Here is a 19,849-nt window from a genome sequence, read left to right as displayed (position 1 = left end):
GTGCGTGCGTGCGTGCGTGCGTGCGTGCGTGCGTGCGTGCGTGCGTGCGTGCGTGCGTGCGTGCGTACGTGCGTGCGTATGTGTAATCATGTGATTAAAATCCTACATAATTCTATATTTGCCGTAACATTTTTTTTTCGAGACAGAAATACTACCTAATATTAACCCTTTGAGTAGTGAATTATTTTAAGATTTTTATGCCCATGGGACGGATTTAATTTGTCGCTATATGGATTAATATGTAAAAGTAATATATTTTATGCCCAAGTAAGCAGATGACGAGTCTCACTCGTCAAATGTACCAAAAGGGTTAATTACTACAGCTTGATCGTGCATTCTAACAAGGCGAATATATAATGAGATACATGTAAAATTCATTTTTAATAAAATAAAAGTTTCTTACTAACAACAAAACTACTAGGATTTGTCTTCTCCAATTTGGACAAGATTGGTATGTGTGTAATGCTACCTTCTCAATCAATAATAAAATGATTAGATGCAATTCTCAAGCATTCGCAAGATAATTTTCAGTTTGCCATGATCTCTACATATCAATTTACAACAACGGTTATCAATTAACATCCGCAGCCTACAGCATAAGGCGATCGACTAGAATAAAACGTTGTGTGTCGCAAATACGATTCTTGTTTTTTTTTTCGTTTTTTCGACCTGTATTTACACGAATGTGATTATACAACATATTTTTAATAAGAAAATTCTTATTTTGGTATACATTTATATGTACATAATCATAAAATATTCACTTTTTGATAACATCACCTTAATATTTTTTTATATACTAATATGAGAAAAATGGATTACTGATATTAATCATTGCACATTGGTGCATTAAAGCATTTGCAAAATGCAATAAATTTTTTTAAGATTTCTCTATGTTTATAGCGGTCGATTCCACTTCTATTCTACATTCTCGGCTACGGCTGTGAGCTGACAACCGTCGTTGTATTTGTAAATCGCTATAAAAAGATCACAGAAAATTTTAAACGTATTTTTCTCGAGAATACGTGAGAATTGCATCTAATCACTTTACCGTTGATTCGTGGGAGGATAGTACTGTTACATATTCGAACTTCGTCCAAATCGAAAAGGGTAAATCTTGGTAGCCCCTTACAAGTGTGTCCACAAAGCAGAAGTTAAAAATATTAATATGATAGATACGGTATATTTTAATATACAAGGTGCCCAGAATAAAATCAGACCGAATGCATTGGGAGATCCTTTGTGCAAAAAAAAACCTTTTATCAAAATTGCATTGAAACAATTTTTTAAAGTTGTCATAAATTTTTAAGTAAGCTTTTAACAAGTTTTTAAACCTCTGTCTAATAGTTTATAAGTAAAAGTTTCGCCGGACACGCTCTTTTCAAACAGACTGTACCAATCAATTTTGATATTTCCGAATATTAATCGAAGAATCCTACATTGTGCCGTCGATATATTATTAACGTTTGTCGCTAGTGACATTAAAAAACATATTATTTCCCCTTAATATCATGGATGTTTCCACTTTTGAGCAGCTTTATAATTTTTATAATAATATATATCTAATTACTTATTTATAAAATACGATTTAATAAATAAAATATATATTTTTTTGACTAAGATTGCAGCAATTATATCTCAGAAACTCTAAACATTTAAAGACGTTTATTTACTAACAAGAGGAGTACCAGATATTGCTCTAACTAATTTCATCGAGTCTGAAATATGTTATAGTATTGCCCTCCCACTAATCTATAGTAAAGCCATTCAATGCAATTTTTAAGCATTCACGAGATAATCAAATTTGAATTTTTCCTTGTAAGTTATATACCGAATTGTTTCGACAGTTTTCAAGCTCAGCGGCGTAGCTGAGCGGATAAGTTATTACTACGAAAACGCTACATGTCGCGCATCCAAATCATACTTTTATCAACTGTTTTTTTTTATCTTCAAATATGCATACTTTATAAACTCAGTCTTAAATATATATTTAATACAATAAAACCCTTTATAAAAATTTGTCACATCAAATTCCGGCTATTGTCTGTTTTTTGTAACTTGATAAAAACAATTTACAAATAAAATCACAATTCTTCATTTTATGAACATAGTGCTGTGGGAGTTATTGTTATATGATATTTTTTTTGAAAAATTTTGTTTTGTCTTTAAAGAAGCGAGATATTGAACATGATTTCTTGTGATCGAATTTTTTCTAAGATATAAACAAATAAGAAAAAAATAACCTGTTTTCTTAAAAGTGAGAAAAAATGATATGTTACTAAATAAATGAAGAAAAATGAGAAAAATAAGTCGCTCCTATACCTGATATACACATATATATCTCATTTCAGGCAATTTATATTAATCAAATTGAAACTGTGCAGCATAAATTCCTTCGGTTTGCCTCTTTTAAATTAGGTCTGTCCATGAACATGATCATTCACGTATACTCATTCACACCGAAACAGTATATATTAAGAAAATCGTAGACGTTTAACGAATGCCATAAACTGTAATAACGACTGCTTTATTTTTTTCCCTAAAATCAATTTCCACGCTTATCCCAGGCTGATTCGGGCGTTGCAATTATTTTGTCCAAATATATTCAAAGTCAACTTATATAATGCAGATTTTCCCCTATCATACGCACAAGTCGGCATTGTTGTCTTGACATGAACTCTTATGACTTTTTTCTGCGCGTTGATAAGTTCTTTCAAATACGCTGCTGCGTCTGCTTTACTTCATTAATCCAAATATTATGATTAACTGCATCACTTTTTCACTAGCATTGCTTTCAATTTCATAGCTTATTATTCTCTCTTTAGCATTTTATATTTTATATTCATATTTATATTCATAAGCGATATAGTCTATTATAATCTATTGTTTACAAACTCAGCCTATGTCTCTATGGCTTGTTTTGTTTGTGGCCTTGATAGGTCTAAATAACATATTACTGCATATTTATATATATTGTAATGAAATACCGTATTTCTTAGTTTTATATTATAAGGGGGCGTTCCCTATTATAAATAAATAAATAAATAAACATGTACAGGGTATTGCACTTACATAAAAAGCAATATACCGGGTTGCCGCTGCGCGTGAGAATGTGAGAGCGCGCGACCGGTTCGAATTTCCGCGGCACTCTCTTCTTCACGCGTGCCCGTACAGCGACAATCCAGTATACTGCTCTACTAAATGTAACACCCTGTAAATACAATATACATATTAATAACATAATAATAATATAACATATGTATATTCATTTTGTCTATTTTTAGGTATTTATATACAGGGTGTCCCAGACCACCCGTCTCACCCGATTTTTTCGTAAACGCGACATTTTAGAGAAAAATGTTTCAGACAAGTTTTGTGACTTCGAGGGGCACATAAGATGGTGTCATTGGTTTGACCTTGGATAGTCGTTTGAAGATCACGTGAAGGTCACCTTTAATTTCTTAAATGGAAACCCCCATTTTTCAATGCATATTCTTGTAGCTTACCTCGAGAGCTTTCCAAAACGCTATAATGAAACGTTTTTTTAATCAGTACTTTTCGAGTTATGAGGGTTGAAAGTTACGGTACCGCCGGCATTAGCATTACCCAAGGTGGAGGTTGCACGGTCGGATTTACACCTCTTTGTGTGTTTGTGTGTGTGAATGTGTGTGTGTCAACAGAGATAAGGACCCCACGGTTCGTCACTCCCGTAGTATTTATCGACTCCAAACCCTCTCTGCTGTACGCGCGCGTGTGTGTGTGTGTGGCTGATGTTATTAAGCCTGGTGTTCGAAATGTCCACCGTTTGCTTCCGGTTGAAGAATACCTTTATTGGTAATTCGGTTAGCTAAGCGAGAAAAAACTTTGTACGAATGAGGAGCGCGATCTGGGTATCGTTCTCGCCACAATCTTGCAGCTGCTCTAAATTGACCATCACATTCACCTAAAATAAGCATCATATCACAAGCTTCCGCGTTTGAATACGACATGGCTGGTAAATAAGAATTTTGTTACACCTTACGTGACAGTATCAGACATGTCATACATCACGACTGGGTAATGTTAATGCCGGCGGAACCGTAACTTTCAATCCTCATAACTCGTAAAGTACTAATTAAAAAAACGTTTCATTATAGCGTTTTGGAAAGCTCTCGAGGTAAGCTACAAGAATATGCATTGAAAAATGGGGGTTTCCATTTAAGAAATTAAAGGTGACCTTCACGTGATCTTCAAACGACTATCCAAGGTCAAACCAATGACACCATCTTATGTGCCCCTCGATGTCACAAAATTTTTGTCTGAAACATTTTTCTTTAAAATGTCGTGTTTACGAAAAAATCGAGTGAGACGAGTAGTCTGGGACACCCTGTATATACTTAATATGCAAAGAATACATAGAATAGACATATATAAAAGTTATGAAAATAATAGACATTATGTGAGTCATATAAGTTATTTCTTCCTATCTCACTATAGATTTTATAACACAATTATGCATAATATCTGAATTTATCGCTATTTTGAATGAACTTATTTTAATATAAAAAAAATTCCTCACCGATATCATTGAAAAAACGACCGAAAATAAAGCAAAATGCTGAAAATGCTCGGAATGTAAATAAGTTTTACTCGCAGTAGCAATAAATTCAGATATTATACATAGATGCATGATAAAATTTTTAGCGAAATAAAAAAATCCAATCTACACAGCTCACGTGATGATTCATGGTTTCGCAATGAGCGCAGGTCGCACGCAACTATGTAAGCTGATTTATCAACCGTAAAAAATTCCCATCTGAAAACCCAACTTTCCAATGTCATTTTAGCAAAGGAAAAAGTCGCTTCCTTTGATACAAAGAATCTTCCGGTGTACTCCTTGCGGTTATTCTGGGACACCTGGCATGGTCAATATATCATTGAAATTACATCTAATAAATATTAATTAATACGCTCCCTACTTGCTTCAAATATTACACTCAATGTTCTGCATCAAGTGAATAATTCATGCAAAAATAAAAAAAAAATCACCGTTTTACAGGTATACAATTAAAAACTGGGGAAATTTGTTGTAAAAGAACTTCTAGAACTTATTTGATTCTAGTCAAACTCATGAACTAGTTGTAATTTTTACACACGTTTGCATAAAATGATGAAGAGAGCTACCTGAGAGAGAATGATGTTAATGATTAATGATTTCTAGTCGTTTCGTTCTACAGAATTCATACCTGCTTGTCGAGAGTGGCTTGTAAGTCTATTACTCGCACCGCTGAGTCCTGATCAGCCGGATCGAGACTCCCATTGCTCAGTCTACTACCAGCTTCGGTAGACCTCTCTGTACCTAGCTTTTGTTGTTGCTGTACCAGCTGTTGCTGTTGTTGCGCTTGATGTTGCTCGTGTTGCTGTTGCTGTTGTTGCTGGCTTCCTGCCTGCTCAGTCTCATTCTGCCCGATCACAACACTACATTCAGAATTCTTCGCTCGCATTGCCTGACCTGCATCGCCGCGTAATTCCAAAAAACTACATGTACACAGCTACGCGACTGTACACAACTACTTGGCATGCACTATGATAAATACATTTTTATGGATGCAGAACGTAAATCAATGAGCGAATAAATAAAGATGTTTGCCTGTTGTCTTTTACCACGGTCGAAATAAAAACATACGCTTAAACAACGCAGCTCGCACAAGAGAAAACGCGCGTTAACATAATATATGAAGAAATGTCTATTACAGCTTGATATTCTAAATGTATAGCATGAAAATGCTGACGGTTATTTTAAGCATAATTTTATATAATTAATATTTTTTCGTGGCATGAACTATAATATGTAATAAAATGATTTAGTTTCAATAATATAATATCGAAATATAAAAATAAGGGAGAAAAGGGAGAGAAAAAAGCGAAGAGGGAAAGAAGGAGAGCAGGTGGAGGGAGAGAGAAGGGAAGATGGGATAGGAAAAAGGAGGGGTTATGAGGAAAGAACGAAAGGAAGAAGGAAGAAGGGATGGAAGGACGAGAGGAATATAATTCATCGATCATTTCACCGGTCATTTAATTCGACTAATGCCTTTTGTTGAAATTAACATTTATGATATTTTGATAACATAAGAAAAGAGAAAAAAGAGATAGGATGAAGAAGGTCCAAATTTGAGAAACATCAACAAGTGAAGACACATACTACACATGAGCATGCAAAGTGAAAAAATTCCACAGATGCGTTTCACCACTCTCGGACGAATTTTTTCCATTTATCCATGATTAATATACGAGATATATGAAAAGCAGTACGTGTGTACATGAATATCTGTGAGCGCTTGTGTACACATGATTTGGTTGGATCATTCGGATAATTTGTCGATACCTTATTCTGTTGCTGACCTTCGTCCGCTTGCCCGTTCTCTTTCGGCCTATCTTCTATGGTTTTTGGCGGGTGCCCGCTTACTTTATACTGCTGGAGCTGCAAACGCACTTGCACGTTAGGTCGATAAGATAATACTTTAATATTTTGTTAACAATCTTTTCTTTAATTTATATATCCGTCAAAGCAAAACTCACTTCTTCTTTGATGTGGACCAGTTCCTCCTCGAGACTTGTATTTCTTTCGAGGGCCACGCGCAAACGCTCACGCACCTAAAGTTCATTGGCAATATTAACTTTCCGATTGCTAACGTTTATACAGGATGTCCCAGACCTAACGAACCGCCTAACTATGTTTCTATTTGGCAGAGACCACAGAGACGCGAGAGATCATTGGCTGCGTTCAGCAGAAAGTGGTTTTGTAAACATTTTTCTCGCTGTAGTGCTGATTTTTCGCTAAATGCCATTTAACGATTTCAGCTTTTCCAATATGTTTATTAAGCGGTTCGGCGTATTAAAAGTATGCTGGAAAAAAATAATTACTGCTTAGTAAGCATGTTGGAAAAACATAAACCGCTGGTGTTGTTCAGCAAAAATCTCACAACAGCTGCAAAACTGCTAGGGAGCGCAAAGCGCTTACTAAGCTTCTTTTTCTACTGAAAGCAGTCATTCTATCTTTGTTTTTTCTGGATGTTAAACAGAAATGAAATGACACGTTGAATGAAATGACTCGACGAGGTTGTTTTAAATAAAACGTAGTCCTAGTATAGGTATCTTGAGCAACAGATATAGACTTATCCTTAACAGGAATGTTGGAACATTGAAACGTTGAAACGTCCAATGTTTCTCAATTGCAAGCAATTCGAATTGAAGAGATATTTAAAAACTAACAGGAAAATCAACGGAAGTATCCCCCTCCGATTTTGATGTTCTTGTAATATGTTGAAATCGAGGGAGAGGAAGAGAAGGGAAGGGAGAGAGGAAGAAGGACAAAGATAGACACGGGGGGGGGGAGAGGCAGGGAGGGAAGAAGAGAAAGGCATCGTTCAAAAATAGAGGGCATGTATGCATTTTTAAGAGGTAAAATACCAATTTAAAAAATCGCTTCCTTCTTTCGAAGCGAGTATCGTACGAATATCGTACATACTAAATAACAACAAACTTTTAAGATATAAGTTAAGTTCCAAGAATATTTTACATTCGCAGACTTATGAAAAATATTATCATTTTTAACATATCTCCACCATTCACTTCTCTTTTTTGTAATCTGAAGCATCTTTATACACCATATGAAAGGGTATTTTATGCTGAATCTATAAGAAACATATGACTATTATTGTATATAAAATAATTAACGTCATTATTGTTGTTATATTATTGTATTATATGTTAAAATATTATACAAATAACCGAAAATGATAAAATTAACTTCCTAGATGTGACTAAATACTCGATATTTTCGATTAGCTCCATAAGTCTACGTTCTCAGGACAATATTTGAATTTCACATTTCAACACCTACACTATTATAAAAGAAGGACGATTCGGCCTGGTCGACAGAATGTTCTTTCCTTCAGACGCCACCTTCCTTCAGAAAAATTTGTCTCTCATCATCAACATCATAATTGACAACAATTATCCCATCCCATATCTTTAATAATATCCGGTGATACCTCATCATTTTGATTAACAACGACGAGTGTGAAGGATGCTCTAAACTTAACAATACTCAATAATTTAACCACAACTAACAAGGAGACCACACGAAATTGGAAACACAAATGTGAACAAAACTTTAATAGTTTATAGGGCGGGACTTTTTAAGTACAAACGTAAAATATTATATGTAAACGGGAAGTTATTCAAAAGTTATAACGAAAAAAGATTTCTGTGTTCGCATAGGCTGGAGCTTATAATCGAAGTTCGAAGCATGGTAGAGAGTTCGACTGCTGAGGTACAATTTCGATTCCTCATGGTAACGTTTCTTTTAAGTGATCTTTTTTCTTTTATTAGTAAAATAATAATTCTTCAATTATTTTGTGTGAAAAGAGGCAATAGGGGAAAAAAATAAATTTTTAAGTAATCAAAATTTTTTTAATTTTTCATTAAAAATTTGCCACAATTTTGTTGCAATGTTGCGACTGAGAATGAGAATTTGAACATGAAAACCGTGAAAACAAAAATTTGGTGCACCAACAACATTCAATAAGTGAATTATACTGTCTAAAATACGTTGTATATGTACATTGTATATTATAAATGTTGTTTTGGAAACTTGATTGATCAATTAATTATTATAAAAAAATATCTCGATTGACTGCTAATTTTAATATATACAATATATTCAAACATATATTTGAATGTTGGTACAATTCGACAAATTTGTAATTTGTAAGTATAGCAAATTTTTATAACATATAGGTATTTCTGTAAAAAAAATGTTCCTAACCTCTAAATTAATCAAATTTATAAAATGTATGAAAAATATATTTCGTTTAAATGACTGCACAAATTGTTTCCATATTATTTTCTCTTAAGAAAGTCTGAAACTTCTCTAATTATTCGTAGAAAATGAAATAAATCGAAAAAGAAAAACACAATAACGCATAACAAAATATTAATTACATCCCTAATATAATAAAAAAAACGAACATTAAGCAAAGAAGTCATCAGCGGGACGCGAACGCTGGCAAAAACATCGGGACGAGAGTCTTAATTTTTTCAGTTACGCCGCTTCGGTAACACGGAATGTTAAGTTTTGCCTCATATGGGCACAGTTCCGTGAGCTCAACTTTACATTATAATTTCTCATAAACAAAGGTCCACTCTTTAAAATTTTTATGCTCTATATCGAACAAAATATGACTCTCCCAGAAATCGATTTCGAGATTCACGTCATCTCCTTGTCAGTAGAATTATTAGCTGTACTGATAATCACAAGAAGTTTAATTATCTTTTTTTTTTAATTAAATTTTCTTCATGAAAAACTGGCATTACAATGCAGAGAAATCAAGTAGAACGATACGAATACCTTTTCGTCCAAAGCCTTGTGATGTTCGAAGAGACTTTTCAGAGCTTTGAGTACTTCCACCTCGGATGATACGCCGGATTGAGTAGCGGCTTGACGTTTCACAACCGTCATCCTGAGTGACCGTTCATGCCGTGAAACTAAACATTCCAAATGTTCCAGCAAGAGCTGCAAACATCGACAAATCATCATTTAGTAATTACGAAATGAATCGATTACATTACAACCCAGCAAACACAGAATACAATAGCTATATAAGTGGCTATTTATGTTGAGGTAACATAAATGATTTTCTATGCACTATTTAACCGCTTCAAAACTGTTACATTACATTTGCGAATTATAACATAATAACAACAATATAATTTAAATATGATACGTTATAGAACAATTGTAATGTTTGCACTACTTCCTTATTACGAAATATTTTATAAATACAGGTATCGGATTATTCATTAGATGACTTCCATTTTTCGTATGCAATTTATGACATGAAAATATGATATTTAACGCAAATGAGAACAGTGATCACGGTATAGCAAAACTAGTATTATGGAATCCACTCTTCTAGCGAAGTGGCGCATTATTGCATTAATCACTTGAGTGGCAATATTGTGCGCCCGTGTCCGTCCCATAAGTGGCGCGCGTGTATTATTGCACACACTTTTGCATTAGAAAGAACTCGTCTCATTTCTACGCTAAAAATAGGCCGAAAACTTGGGGACTAAAGTTATGTTTTCATAATATCTTTTATAAGGCTTTTGCCGTTTTGTGTGGTTGCACGTTGTCGCGCAAGTAGAATCACCTGTCTAGTTCCTTACTGCTGGTAAATAGTCTTTTACGCTCGATCTCGTCACTTAAATAAGTTGCTGTTGATAACATTCAGAGGTAAGGTCGAAGGACAATTTCAGCGGATTTGAACAATTCATAATAAATAACGCCTTTAAAATCCCACCAAATAGATAACAACACTTTTTTTAGTAGCGTGAATATTCGGTTTCGCAATACTTGTTGATGGCTCGCTCGGATGAACTCACGATTTTCGTCTTTTGGGATTATCGTATAATATTCATTTTTTATCCCCAGTCACAATTTTATGCAGAAAGTCCTTTTGTTTGAATCGTGACAGCAGGGACATTGCCGTGTTACAACGTTTCATTTTGTTTTCCGGAGTGAACGGAACCCAACAGCCTGCCTTTAAAATTCTTCCAAGCTTCTTCGAGCGTATGGAAATAACTGGTTGAGTTACACCAAGTTTTTTAGCAAGTTCCTGCGTCTGACAAGGATTTTCGTACAGCAGTTGCTCCAATTCCTCGTCTTCCAATTTTTTCGGTATTCCACTGCGTTCTCGATCAAGTAAGAGCGAAATTACCTTCTCGGAACCTCTGGGACTGCTTTGTTACAAGTCTTATGGGTCACAGCATTCTCACCCAAAAGCGGAACAAATCATTTCAGCAGCCTGAGCAGCGTTTTTCTTTAACTGAAAAGCAAAAAGAATGCAGTGCCTCAAATGCTCCTTTTCGGACGACATCGTGTTCACTACTGTTTCTCGAGGTAATGTCGGCAGGACCGCCAAATATTATAGTGCTTCTTAAAATTTAAGGTTGGCACTTTCAAATCATCATAGGGCGGGAAAAAGTTTTTAATTTGAACCAGAGTTACAAGATGTCAAATGTAAAAGCACCGAATTTATTTATACGTCTAATAATCCTCGTTTCTTTGCATGAGGAAAGAATTTAATCTCCAACAACTCTTCATAACTTTCATATATCGATAATGATTCTTTCAAAAAATTGTCAAAAACACGATGTGCAAGACTCATGAGCCCAATTGCAACATTGGCTACATTAAATCCAGCCTTTAGAAATAGGTTCAGTGTACTCCTTACAGATTGTACATAAATATCTCATATTTTTCTTATTTATAGTTCCCTTCTTTGATTTCTTAGCAATTCTTTTACTTCTATCACAGTGACTGAGTTCAGTTAAGTCTTCAATTCTAGTTTTTTTGTCAGTTACTTGACATAATTTCAAAGTTTGTTCATTTTCTACCTTATTCCTTGTCCTATTTGCTTTATCTAAAAGACCGGTTTGAAAACAAATTCATAAAATATAACTGTTAACGCAATAAATTCAAAAGTTATAACCCAAAATTCTAAAAATTGATTAATTCGGCAATATAAAGCAATCAGTCAACAAGCATTAAAATTAACGAACATACTTTAATGGAAATCGTAACAAAATATCGAAAGAAAGAAAATTCTAAACGGTAGCAACGTACAATTTTACATTGTTTCAATGTCACTGTCATGATTTCACAATATAGTCTACTTATCGATGAATTTCAACATCATAACATCATATATAATAGTTTAGCGAGAAACATCATTATCTTTTTTACCCGGGCGATTCACTTTGCCCGGGTTTCTTCTATATTGTGTCTCTCTTCAACCTTTCTGTTATGAAAGGCCACTTTAATAGCTATCTGCGAATCTATCTGTGCACGAACATTCATACTGTACATTCGTGTATTGTATTGTATAACAATAAAGATTATTTGTCCCTCTGTCGCAAAGAAATAGTAAATAATTCACAAAACATTATTAATAATTAATATAATTATAATTATGTAGAATTTTATTTCAAAATTTTCTTATCTCAGTTTCGAGAATCGATTTAGTCTTTTATTGTTATTTAATATTTGTTTCCCAACTTTTAAATTGTTTCAACTTCAAATTTCTTTACTCATCTTTTTTATATATTTTTTTATTACTCAATTACTCATTTTTTAAATATTTTTTAAAATATTTTATTATTAAAAAATTTTTTTTTCAATTTTTAGTTTATTTTAATTTATACTCATTTTTGTACATATCTTTTACTCATTCTTTTCGTTAATAACTTTTAAATAGCTGTTCATCTATACCTAAAATTTTCACACACGTTGCCCTTAATAATATATGTCAAAATCAAGGTCGTTGGAGAGGTGTCCGTTAATTGGTATATTTACTAATTTCATTATATTATAACTATGGAACATATTTGTGTGTGCTAGGTAAAAAAATAAAATGTTAGACAAATTCAATTACGTACGCGTGTATTATTTCTTTCAGCTTTTAACTCTGAGATCTCTTCTTCCCTCTCCAAGATGTTTTCTCGTGCTGCCGCCAATTCTTTCGTCAACTGTGAAAATTCCTGCACAAATATAAAATAGGACACATTAATAGGTATAGAGAAACATAATATTAAAATGAGATTAAGAAATTTTACCCTTTCAAACAACATCATCGTTTCAAACACGCGAAAACATTTATAAGTTGTGTTTCCTATAAATTGTACTTTCTATATTTCTCTTTAATATAATTTGAAATAATATTTCAATTGAAATAACAGATTTAATTTGAAATAATAGATCTAGCTTCGTTTTTTCATCTATTTGGCGTCAAACTGCGCAGATCTTGCTCGGTTTTTAGCATCAATTTGGTGTCAAACTGCGTCGCGCAGATTTTGTTCGGTTTTTGACATCAATTTGGCGTCTAACTACATCACGCAAATCTTGCTAGAATTTTTCGCATCAATTTGCTTGCACATTATGTTAGCAAGTTTTGTGCTATTTCTGCTGGCAATTTATCAACAACGTCTGATCCAACAGATTTTGTATCAAATCTAATACCATTTTGTAACAAGCATTTGACAAAATTTACTTTGACAGCTGATTAGAATATTGACATTTGTAGTCAATTTTGATCTATAATGTCATGGACCGATGATAAACGTTTATAATGCGTCATAATGCATATAATATGTTTCTAAGGCAATTAAAGAGCGTAACAGGGTCTAAAATAAGCACAAATTTAAGATTTTTTTTTTAATTAATTACTGTGCAGAATTAATTTATATTTTATGAGTATAATATACAATATTTAAATTACAAATTCACAAATTTAAAAAAAAATTGACTGAAAAGTTTAAGCTGTGGAACAATTCCCGCAAAACTCCTTCGCCGCGGCGGGATCGGACGGGTGTAACATTTCCGGGGACGGAGGTAGTCTGAAATCAAAACGTAAAATATTTCTTTGCAAACAGATGTAATAGCTATCATGCAGTGTAGGATTTTTTGTTGAGAAATATAAAAAACAGCTCTATTTAGAAAAAAAATTGGCTTTAAAATAAGAGCTTAGAAAATTTATTATAAATAAATGGATTAATATATTGAAAAAAATCGTACGCTATACGATAGATAATTTTCTAAAGAATATTTGTGCCAAAATAAAATGAAGTGGACTATTAGTTTCAGAGAAAAGTTTACATCCATCTTGAAAAACATGATTTCGAGAAAAACACAAAAGAAAGTTCGAAACGACTTTTTTTTCTTATAAAATGGCCTTACTTCTAATCTGCTATGCTAGCACCATAAAGCTCGGCTTTGGCTTCTAAAAACTTGTCTTCGGCTTCTTTTAATAATGCCCTACGATGTTGTCGAACCTCTTTTGTAGCTGCTTGTGCCCGAATTTCCACAATGATGATGATGCGCGCGTTGTCGATTTCTTGGCATGTGTCATTGCTTTGATGCCCTAATTTCAAGCTAATAGTCTGCATCATCAGAAGAATGTTTATGAAAAAACCATCATTGTGGTGAAAACGTTCGTGATGCAATTTCAACGATTTTTACATCGTTATTTTCCACTTTCAGAGCCATTTTCAAAATTATCGAATTAAGATTCTCATTGTTATTTTGTATAAAGCCTCCTTCATATCGTTCCAGCGAATCATTCGAATCTCCATGCACTGGTTTCATAGCATTTTCTTTTGGAAAAGATGTCTTGTGCACGTAATCTTTTAAAGTCCCGCGTTCGGCCTTTGTTGTCCTGCTCCACTTCAAATTTGTTTAACAGTCAAACCTATCCTTGTCTCGGTTTCGAGGATCGATTTAATGATTTTCTTTTTGGTACTCTCAGGTTGATTCCTTATGTCTTTTTTCCCTCTTCGATCTAAATACGTGGGCGACGACATTTTCGTAACTGTTTTTAAGGGTACGCTCCACAGCACAGCTCATGATAGACTAAACGCGTTTTCTAACGAACAGCATCTCCGAGAGCAAGCTTCACTATAAAACTTATAAATATAAGAAATATTTTATTTTATTTATTACGTGAGATATAAGCTTTGCGACTTCCGACCTATGTGATTTTTAGACCCGGCCTCCCCTATTGTTGCAACGTTGCCAAGGTTGTAATAAAAATAAAGAGACATAATTGTAAGTTCTTAATTATTTTATGCTCAAAATATAGTTTAATCATACGTAATAATTGCAAATTGGTTGGTCCGCGCGTAAAATATTTCTATATGTTTAAACATCTCGGGCGGAGGAAGATGATGCAAGGACCGACGTCACGGGAGAACAAAAAAGGCTCCGCTGTAATCAACTTGGCAATTCCGAAGGCATTAGGGCAAACGGAGACTGATTAGCTCTTATTACAGAAAACAATCCCGAATGAAGTAACCGAATGAAGTAACACGGGCTTATACGAATTGACAAAACGCAATATGACGGAGATTATCTTCAAAAGATTTTGCTTCAGATTATAATTTTAGACAAACACTGGCGATCGGCACTATTTTGTCGCGGGGAAATGTTAATAATGACCTTTCTACTATCTATACATCGGAATACTTAACAAAGCAGGACGCAACTTCGACACTACTGAGAAGGAACTTTTGCTATTGTTTGGGCAATAAAACACTTTCGACCGTATTTACACAGTCGAAAGATTTAAATTATAGATAATTATAGATTTAAAGTCACACATTACGTAAAATAACGATTGCAAATCATTAACTTCGCTTTTTAATGTTAAGGACCCGTCATTTAGTGCGTCCCGTCGTTTAGTGCGCTGGCAATTAAAATTAAAAGATTTAAATCGCTACTGACTTTGAATGTTATTATTGTTTGTCCATCGAGAAGAATTCAACGAAGTATCGAAACGTCTGGTTGATATATCTTTCGTCGATTAATGTTCTTTTGAATTATTTAAAAAACTTTATGTCCGCATATTTGCACTAATACAATCGTGCGTCGACTCTCAATGGCTAGTAAAAGCTAACGCAATGTTGGTGCGAAATTTAGATCTTGTATATCATATTTTCTAAGTCAGGCCTGCACACAGTTTGCATGTTTCTATGGATTTCGGCGCGACTGCCAACCCTACTCCTCACGTTTCACAGTATCCAGGTTCCTCTCGGAGACGTAAGACGCTCACAATCTCAATAGTATTAGAATAATATTAGCCAAAAATCGTCTGGAAACTTGACGAGTGTTGCCTCGCGTGCTGTTCACTGTTTAGAGAAATATTATTATTATTACTATTAATCATAATAAAAATAATACTTCTCTAATAGTAATAATAATAATGATACTCTAAATGATAAACAGCACGCCGGGCAACATTCGCGAAATTTCCGTACAATTTCTGGACACTGTGAAACTAGAAGAATGGGGAGACGGCAATAGGCGAAATCCATGGAAACGTGCGAACCGTGTTTGCAGACCTGTTCTAAGTCATTAAAAAAATCCACAAAGCAGAGACGTGTAAAGAAACTCCATGTATCCTTTTCATGAAAACACGAAAAAGAATAAAATCATATTTCTTTAAACAAAACTGATTTAAATCGGAACAAAGAGAAATACACTCATTTTATAGAATTTACATGCAAGCAATAGATAAAAGGCCAAACCTGAGTAAAGTAAAACTCTAAGTAAAAAGTTAATTACGCTGTTAGTAACGTGTATGCCTTGCTCAAAGTGAGATACCAAAAAGATAACACATTCATGTAATTATAGTTTTGCGCTAAAGCGTATCTGCAGATCACGATAGTTGTGCAAATGTTTTAACAATCACGAATCCATAGATCGACACATATAGCTATTAGAAAAAGTCTCTGAGATGATCTTATGAATTTTAAATTATCTACCGCAAAACCATTGAGACCATTCCTGCAATGGCTATAGCGGTATGGCTCTAAATCTGTGGTATTTAGTTGAGGGTCGTAAAGTTTAATGTTCTTAAAATGGTACTGTCCATAACACAGCTCACAGTAAAACATAAGCCGGACATCACTCAAGGAAGGAAAGATTAGAGCTTTATTACGTTGCTTCGTTCCAATTGATCGACGCGTAAGGTGTAAGAAATAAAAATAACTTATACTCTCATTTATGATCTTATGTTACGACATACTATTGAAAACGACCGTATCTAAGGCTAGATCTACAATAGAGTTTTAAACCTTAAGAAATTAACCAATCACCATTGATTATTCTTCTATAATTCGATCGTGATTGGTCAATTTCTTAAGGTTTAGGACTTAAAGCATCTATTGTAGACTAGAACTTACAGACTCACAGCCGTTACAATCATTGTAGAAGAGTCTTCATTTTGTCAAACATCTTGACAAATAATTATAATCGTACAGTTATAATAATTATAATCGTCGAAGGCCCTCCATAGTTATTGACACAACAATCGCATTAAGATTAAGAAAAATTAACATCTAATAATCGCATGCATTTGATATGCGTAAGTAATTTATGTGGAACGTTTCCTCCTTCCCACTTTACAGTGAATATCATCGCGAAGGAGTAAATGAAGAATCAATATACCTGAGGAATGTTCGCATTAAGTTGACGATTAAGGGCGTCCCGCTCTTTCTCGACCTCCGCTAACCGCGCTTCCATCTCCTGTAGCCGTTCCTGACCCTCACGCATCGACTCCATCAGCTTGTCCCTCTCGTCCAGCATCGACACCATTAGTTGCTCAAAATTACCGTCCTCCCCGGAGAACTGTGAGCTCCGCTGGCTCATGCTGTCCTCCGCGATCGTCGGCATCACGTCGCACATCATATTCCACATTTTGCGTGTTACACAACAATCGTCGATGTCCCAAAACACCCGCGAATATAGATTTAAATTGTTGTTTATTATTATTGTTACTGTTGCCGCTACTGTTGTTATTAATTGTTATTCACACACAAACTATAACACTTGTACTGGAACACCGCTGTGAAAAACCGGCAAACGATACGGGCGCAGTATATGCCACGCGAAATGTCACACACGTATGTACGCACCATAAATAAGCGACACCTATAACCGAATCGTATACCTTTTATTTTACCAAGANTTTACCAAGAGGACTCTATATTTTTATTATATATATATATATATATATATATATATATATATATATATATAATTATCGACGAGTGTGACCACACAAACGAAAGGAAAAGAAGAAAAAAATTTTTTTTTTCTTCTTTTCCTTTCGTTTGTGTGGTTACACTCGTCGATAATTCCTGACTCTTCACTTCACGCGAAATATATCAATCATCTAGCGCAATTTTTATGTAAACGTACGTTCCCTTCAACTCTAACAACATCAACGACCAATCACTCGGATTTTGTCGGGATCTAGCGTGATGATTCAGATGTCAACAGATAACAGATAATATAAATCATTATGGAAGTTATCGAGTGACGATTATCGAACAACAAACGTTTTCGGACATTCTTCATTAAAAAAAAACCTGAGGTTCTCTCTCTCGACTACTTTTATCCATTTACTATAAATATACTCCCGATTCTCATAATAAACACGTCCTCTTACGTTAACACAGAGTATATACGTTAGAATTATGCAATGCTTAACTTCAACTTCCAATATCTCAAATGCGTCTCACTCAGCGATCAACGAATGAATGAATGACTCCGCAGAATCGTCCTGCGCCAAACCTGCATCGGATTTACAACGATCTCTTTAACATATCCCATTTGCGATGAAACGAGTCTGATAAAAACTTTTCTGGCCTTGTTTGTGAGTTGTTCTTACAACAGTGTACAAGTTTCTACAACTACTATACAGTCTTTACAGCCCACACCCCGTGTCACGCACGCATATAAATGCCCTCCCTCACACACACACACGCGCGCGCGCAAGTACACGCACTACAAACTCGCACCCTGCCTTTAACTCCCGGGATGTCAACCGCCGCACACCGTTCTTCTCCTTCTCGCTTTATCTTTATCCTACATCCCTTCTCATAGACAACATAGCAAGTGCAAACATATAAGTTATTGGAAATAAAATATGATAAAAAAATATTAGTAGAATTATTGATGAGTACACACACACACACACACGCACAAACTTATATTTTTATCTATTATTGTGCAATATATTAAAAAAACCAATTTTTCTCTCCCCTGAAGCTTTTTCAATTTGTACTTTCCTTTCCCTATTTTGATGAGTTTGTCCTATTTATATTCTCACGTAACACTAAAAAGCAAAAGATTACTATAAAAAACAAAAAAAGTAAAAAAAGAAGCCAAATGCAAGCGTTTCGCCGTGTTGTCTTTACAAAAAAAATTACAACAAAAACGCAACTCTCAACCCACGGTAACAGATCAAACTATTTATATTTATATTACAAATGAAAACGTTTAGAAAAAAATTGTGCTAAAAATATCACCAAGATTTGTCCCATTTGTTCTTACGTAAACACTGTATACAGGGTGAATACGAATAAGTGCTGCAACTTTTTATGCAATATCAATTATCGGCGGCAATTTTCATTAATCGAGCAACATGAAGGTGATTTGCGCGTATTTGCATATTTACATCTTGTTATAAGTTATAAATATTATATTTATTATGGTTATTTATAAATGTTATAATTATTATATATTATAATATTGATAACTCTAATTATATGAAGATGTAGATATATGCAAATGCACGCAGGCCATTTTCATGTTGCAATTATAATTGCCACCGATAACTAATATCGTATGATAAAAAATGGAAATATTTACTCTATTTCATTTAGTATAAAGGGTGAATACAAATAAAGGCACAGAAGCATCCGTAACACGTTAAGTTACGTTAAGTATTGTTCTTAAACTTAGCCTATATTTAACATTAAACTTAGTTCAACGCACAAAGAAAAACTTAATGTAAGTATGCTTATGTCAAAAACGTTATCTATCTATAAAATAAGAATGTATCAAATATTTTATAATAAAAGAATGAACGGAAATATATTTAATTTGATAAATTAATATTTTATCACTCTTCCCCAAGAAACAATTTAATATTTTCAATTTTATTTCTCACAATTTTATTCATGTATAACTACTAGAAGTCTGTGATATCTTCAAATTATTATTATATTAAAAATGAGACCAAGTGATTCAACCTATATTTGACATACTTTACATACTATACTTACTTTACAGGTAAATGACATTCTTGACGCACGCTTATGTTAAGTTTTTCTTTATTTTCTTTATCCAAATTGACCTAAGTTTAACGTTAAGTACAAGCTAAGTTTAAGAACAATAACTTTAAGTTCAACGTAACTTAACACGTTACGGATGTTTCTGTGTGGAGGCCTTAAGTGTTCTACCTTT

The 19,849-nt window shown here is 34.0% G+C and overlaps 1 protein-coding gene across 19 annotated transcripts in view; it reads right to left on the bottom strand.

Annotated features, from left to right (window-relative positions):
* LOC106749092 (liprin-alpha-1) overlaps nt 1–19,849 on the bottom strand; it is a 48,803-nt gene that overhangs the window by 27,091 nt on the left and 1,863 nt on the right. For 17 of the 19 annotated variants that reach the window (XM_014628193.1, XM_014628186.1, XM_014628188.1 and 14 more), the window contains 6 exons: nt 17,045–17,527; nt 12,481–12,582; nt 9,392–9,556; nt 6,559–6,633; nt 6,365–6,460; nt 5,226–5,441 (listed from right to left, as the gene is read on the bottom strand). In XM_014628193.1, the coding sequence (XP_014483679.1) occupies nt 5,226–5,441; nt 6,365–6,460; nt 6,559–6,633; nt 9,392–9,556; nt 12,481–12,582; nt 17,045–17,293 (903 nt within the window). In that variant the 5' untranslated portion in view covers nt 17,294–17,527. The remainder of the gene's footprint in view (nt 1–5,225; nt 5,442–6,364; nt 6,461–6,558; nt 6,634–9,391; nt 9,557–12,480; nt 12,583–17,044; nt 17,528–19,849) is intronic. The other 2 variants (XM_014628191.1, XM_014628205.1) reach the window with 2 other exon arrangements.

The sequence above is a fragment of the Dinoponera quadriceps genome, unplaced genomic scaffold (assembly GCF_001313825.1).
Source record: "Dinoponera quadriceps isolate SergipeBrazil2010 unplaced genomic scaffold, ASM131382v1 scaffold3214, whole genome shotgun sequence".
Lineage (NCBI taxonomy): Eukaryota > Metazoa > Arthropoda > Insecta > Hymenoptera > Formicidae > Dinoponera > Dinoponera quadriceps.
This window is presented reverse-complemented; position numbering and strand designations above follow the sequence as displayed.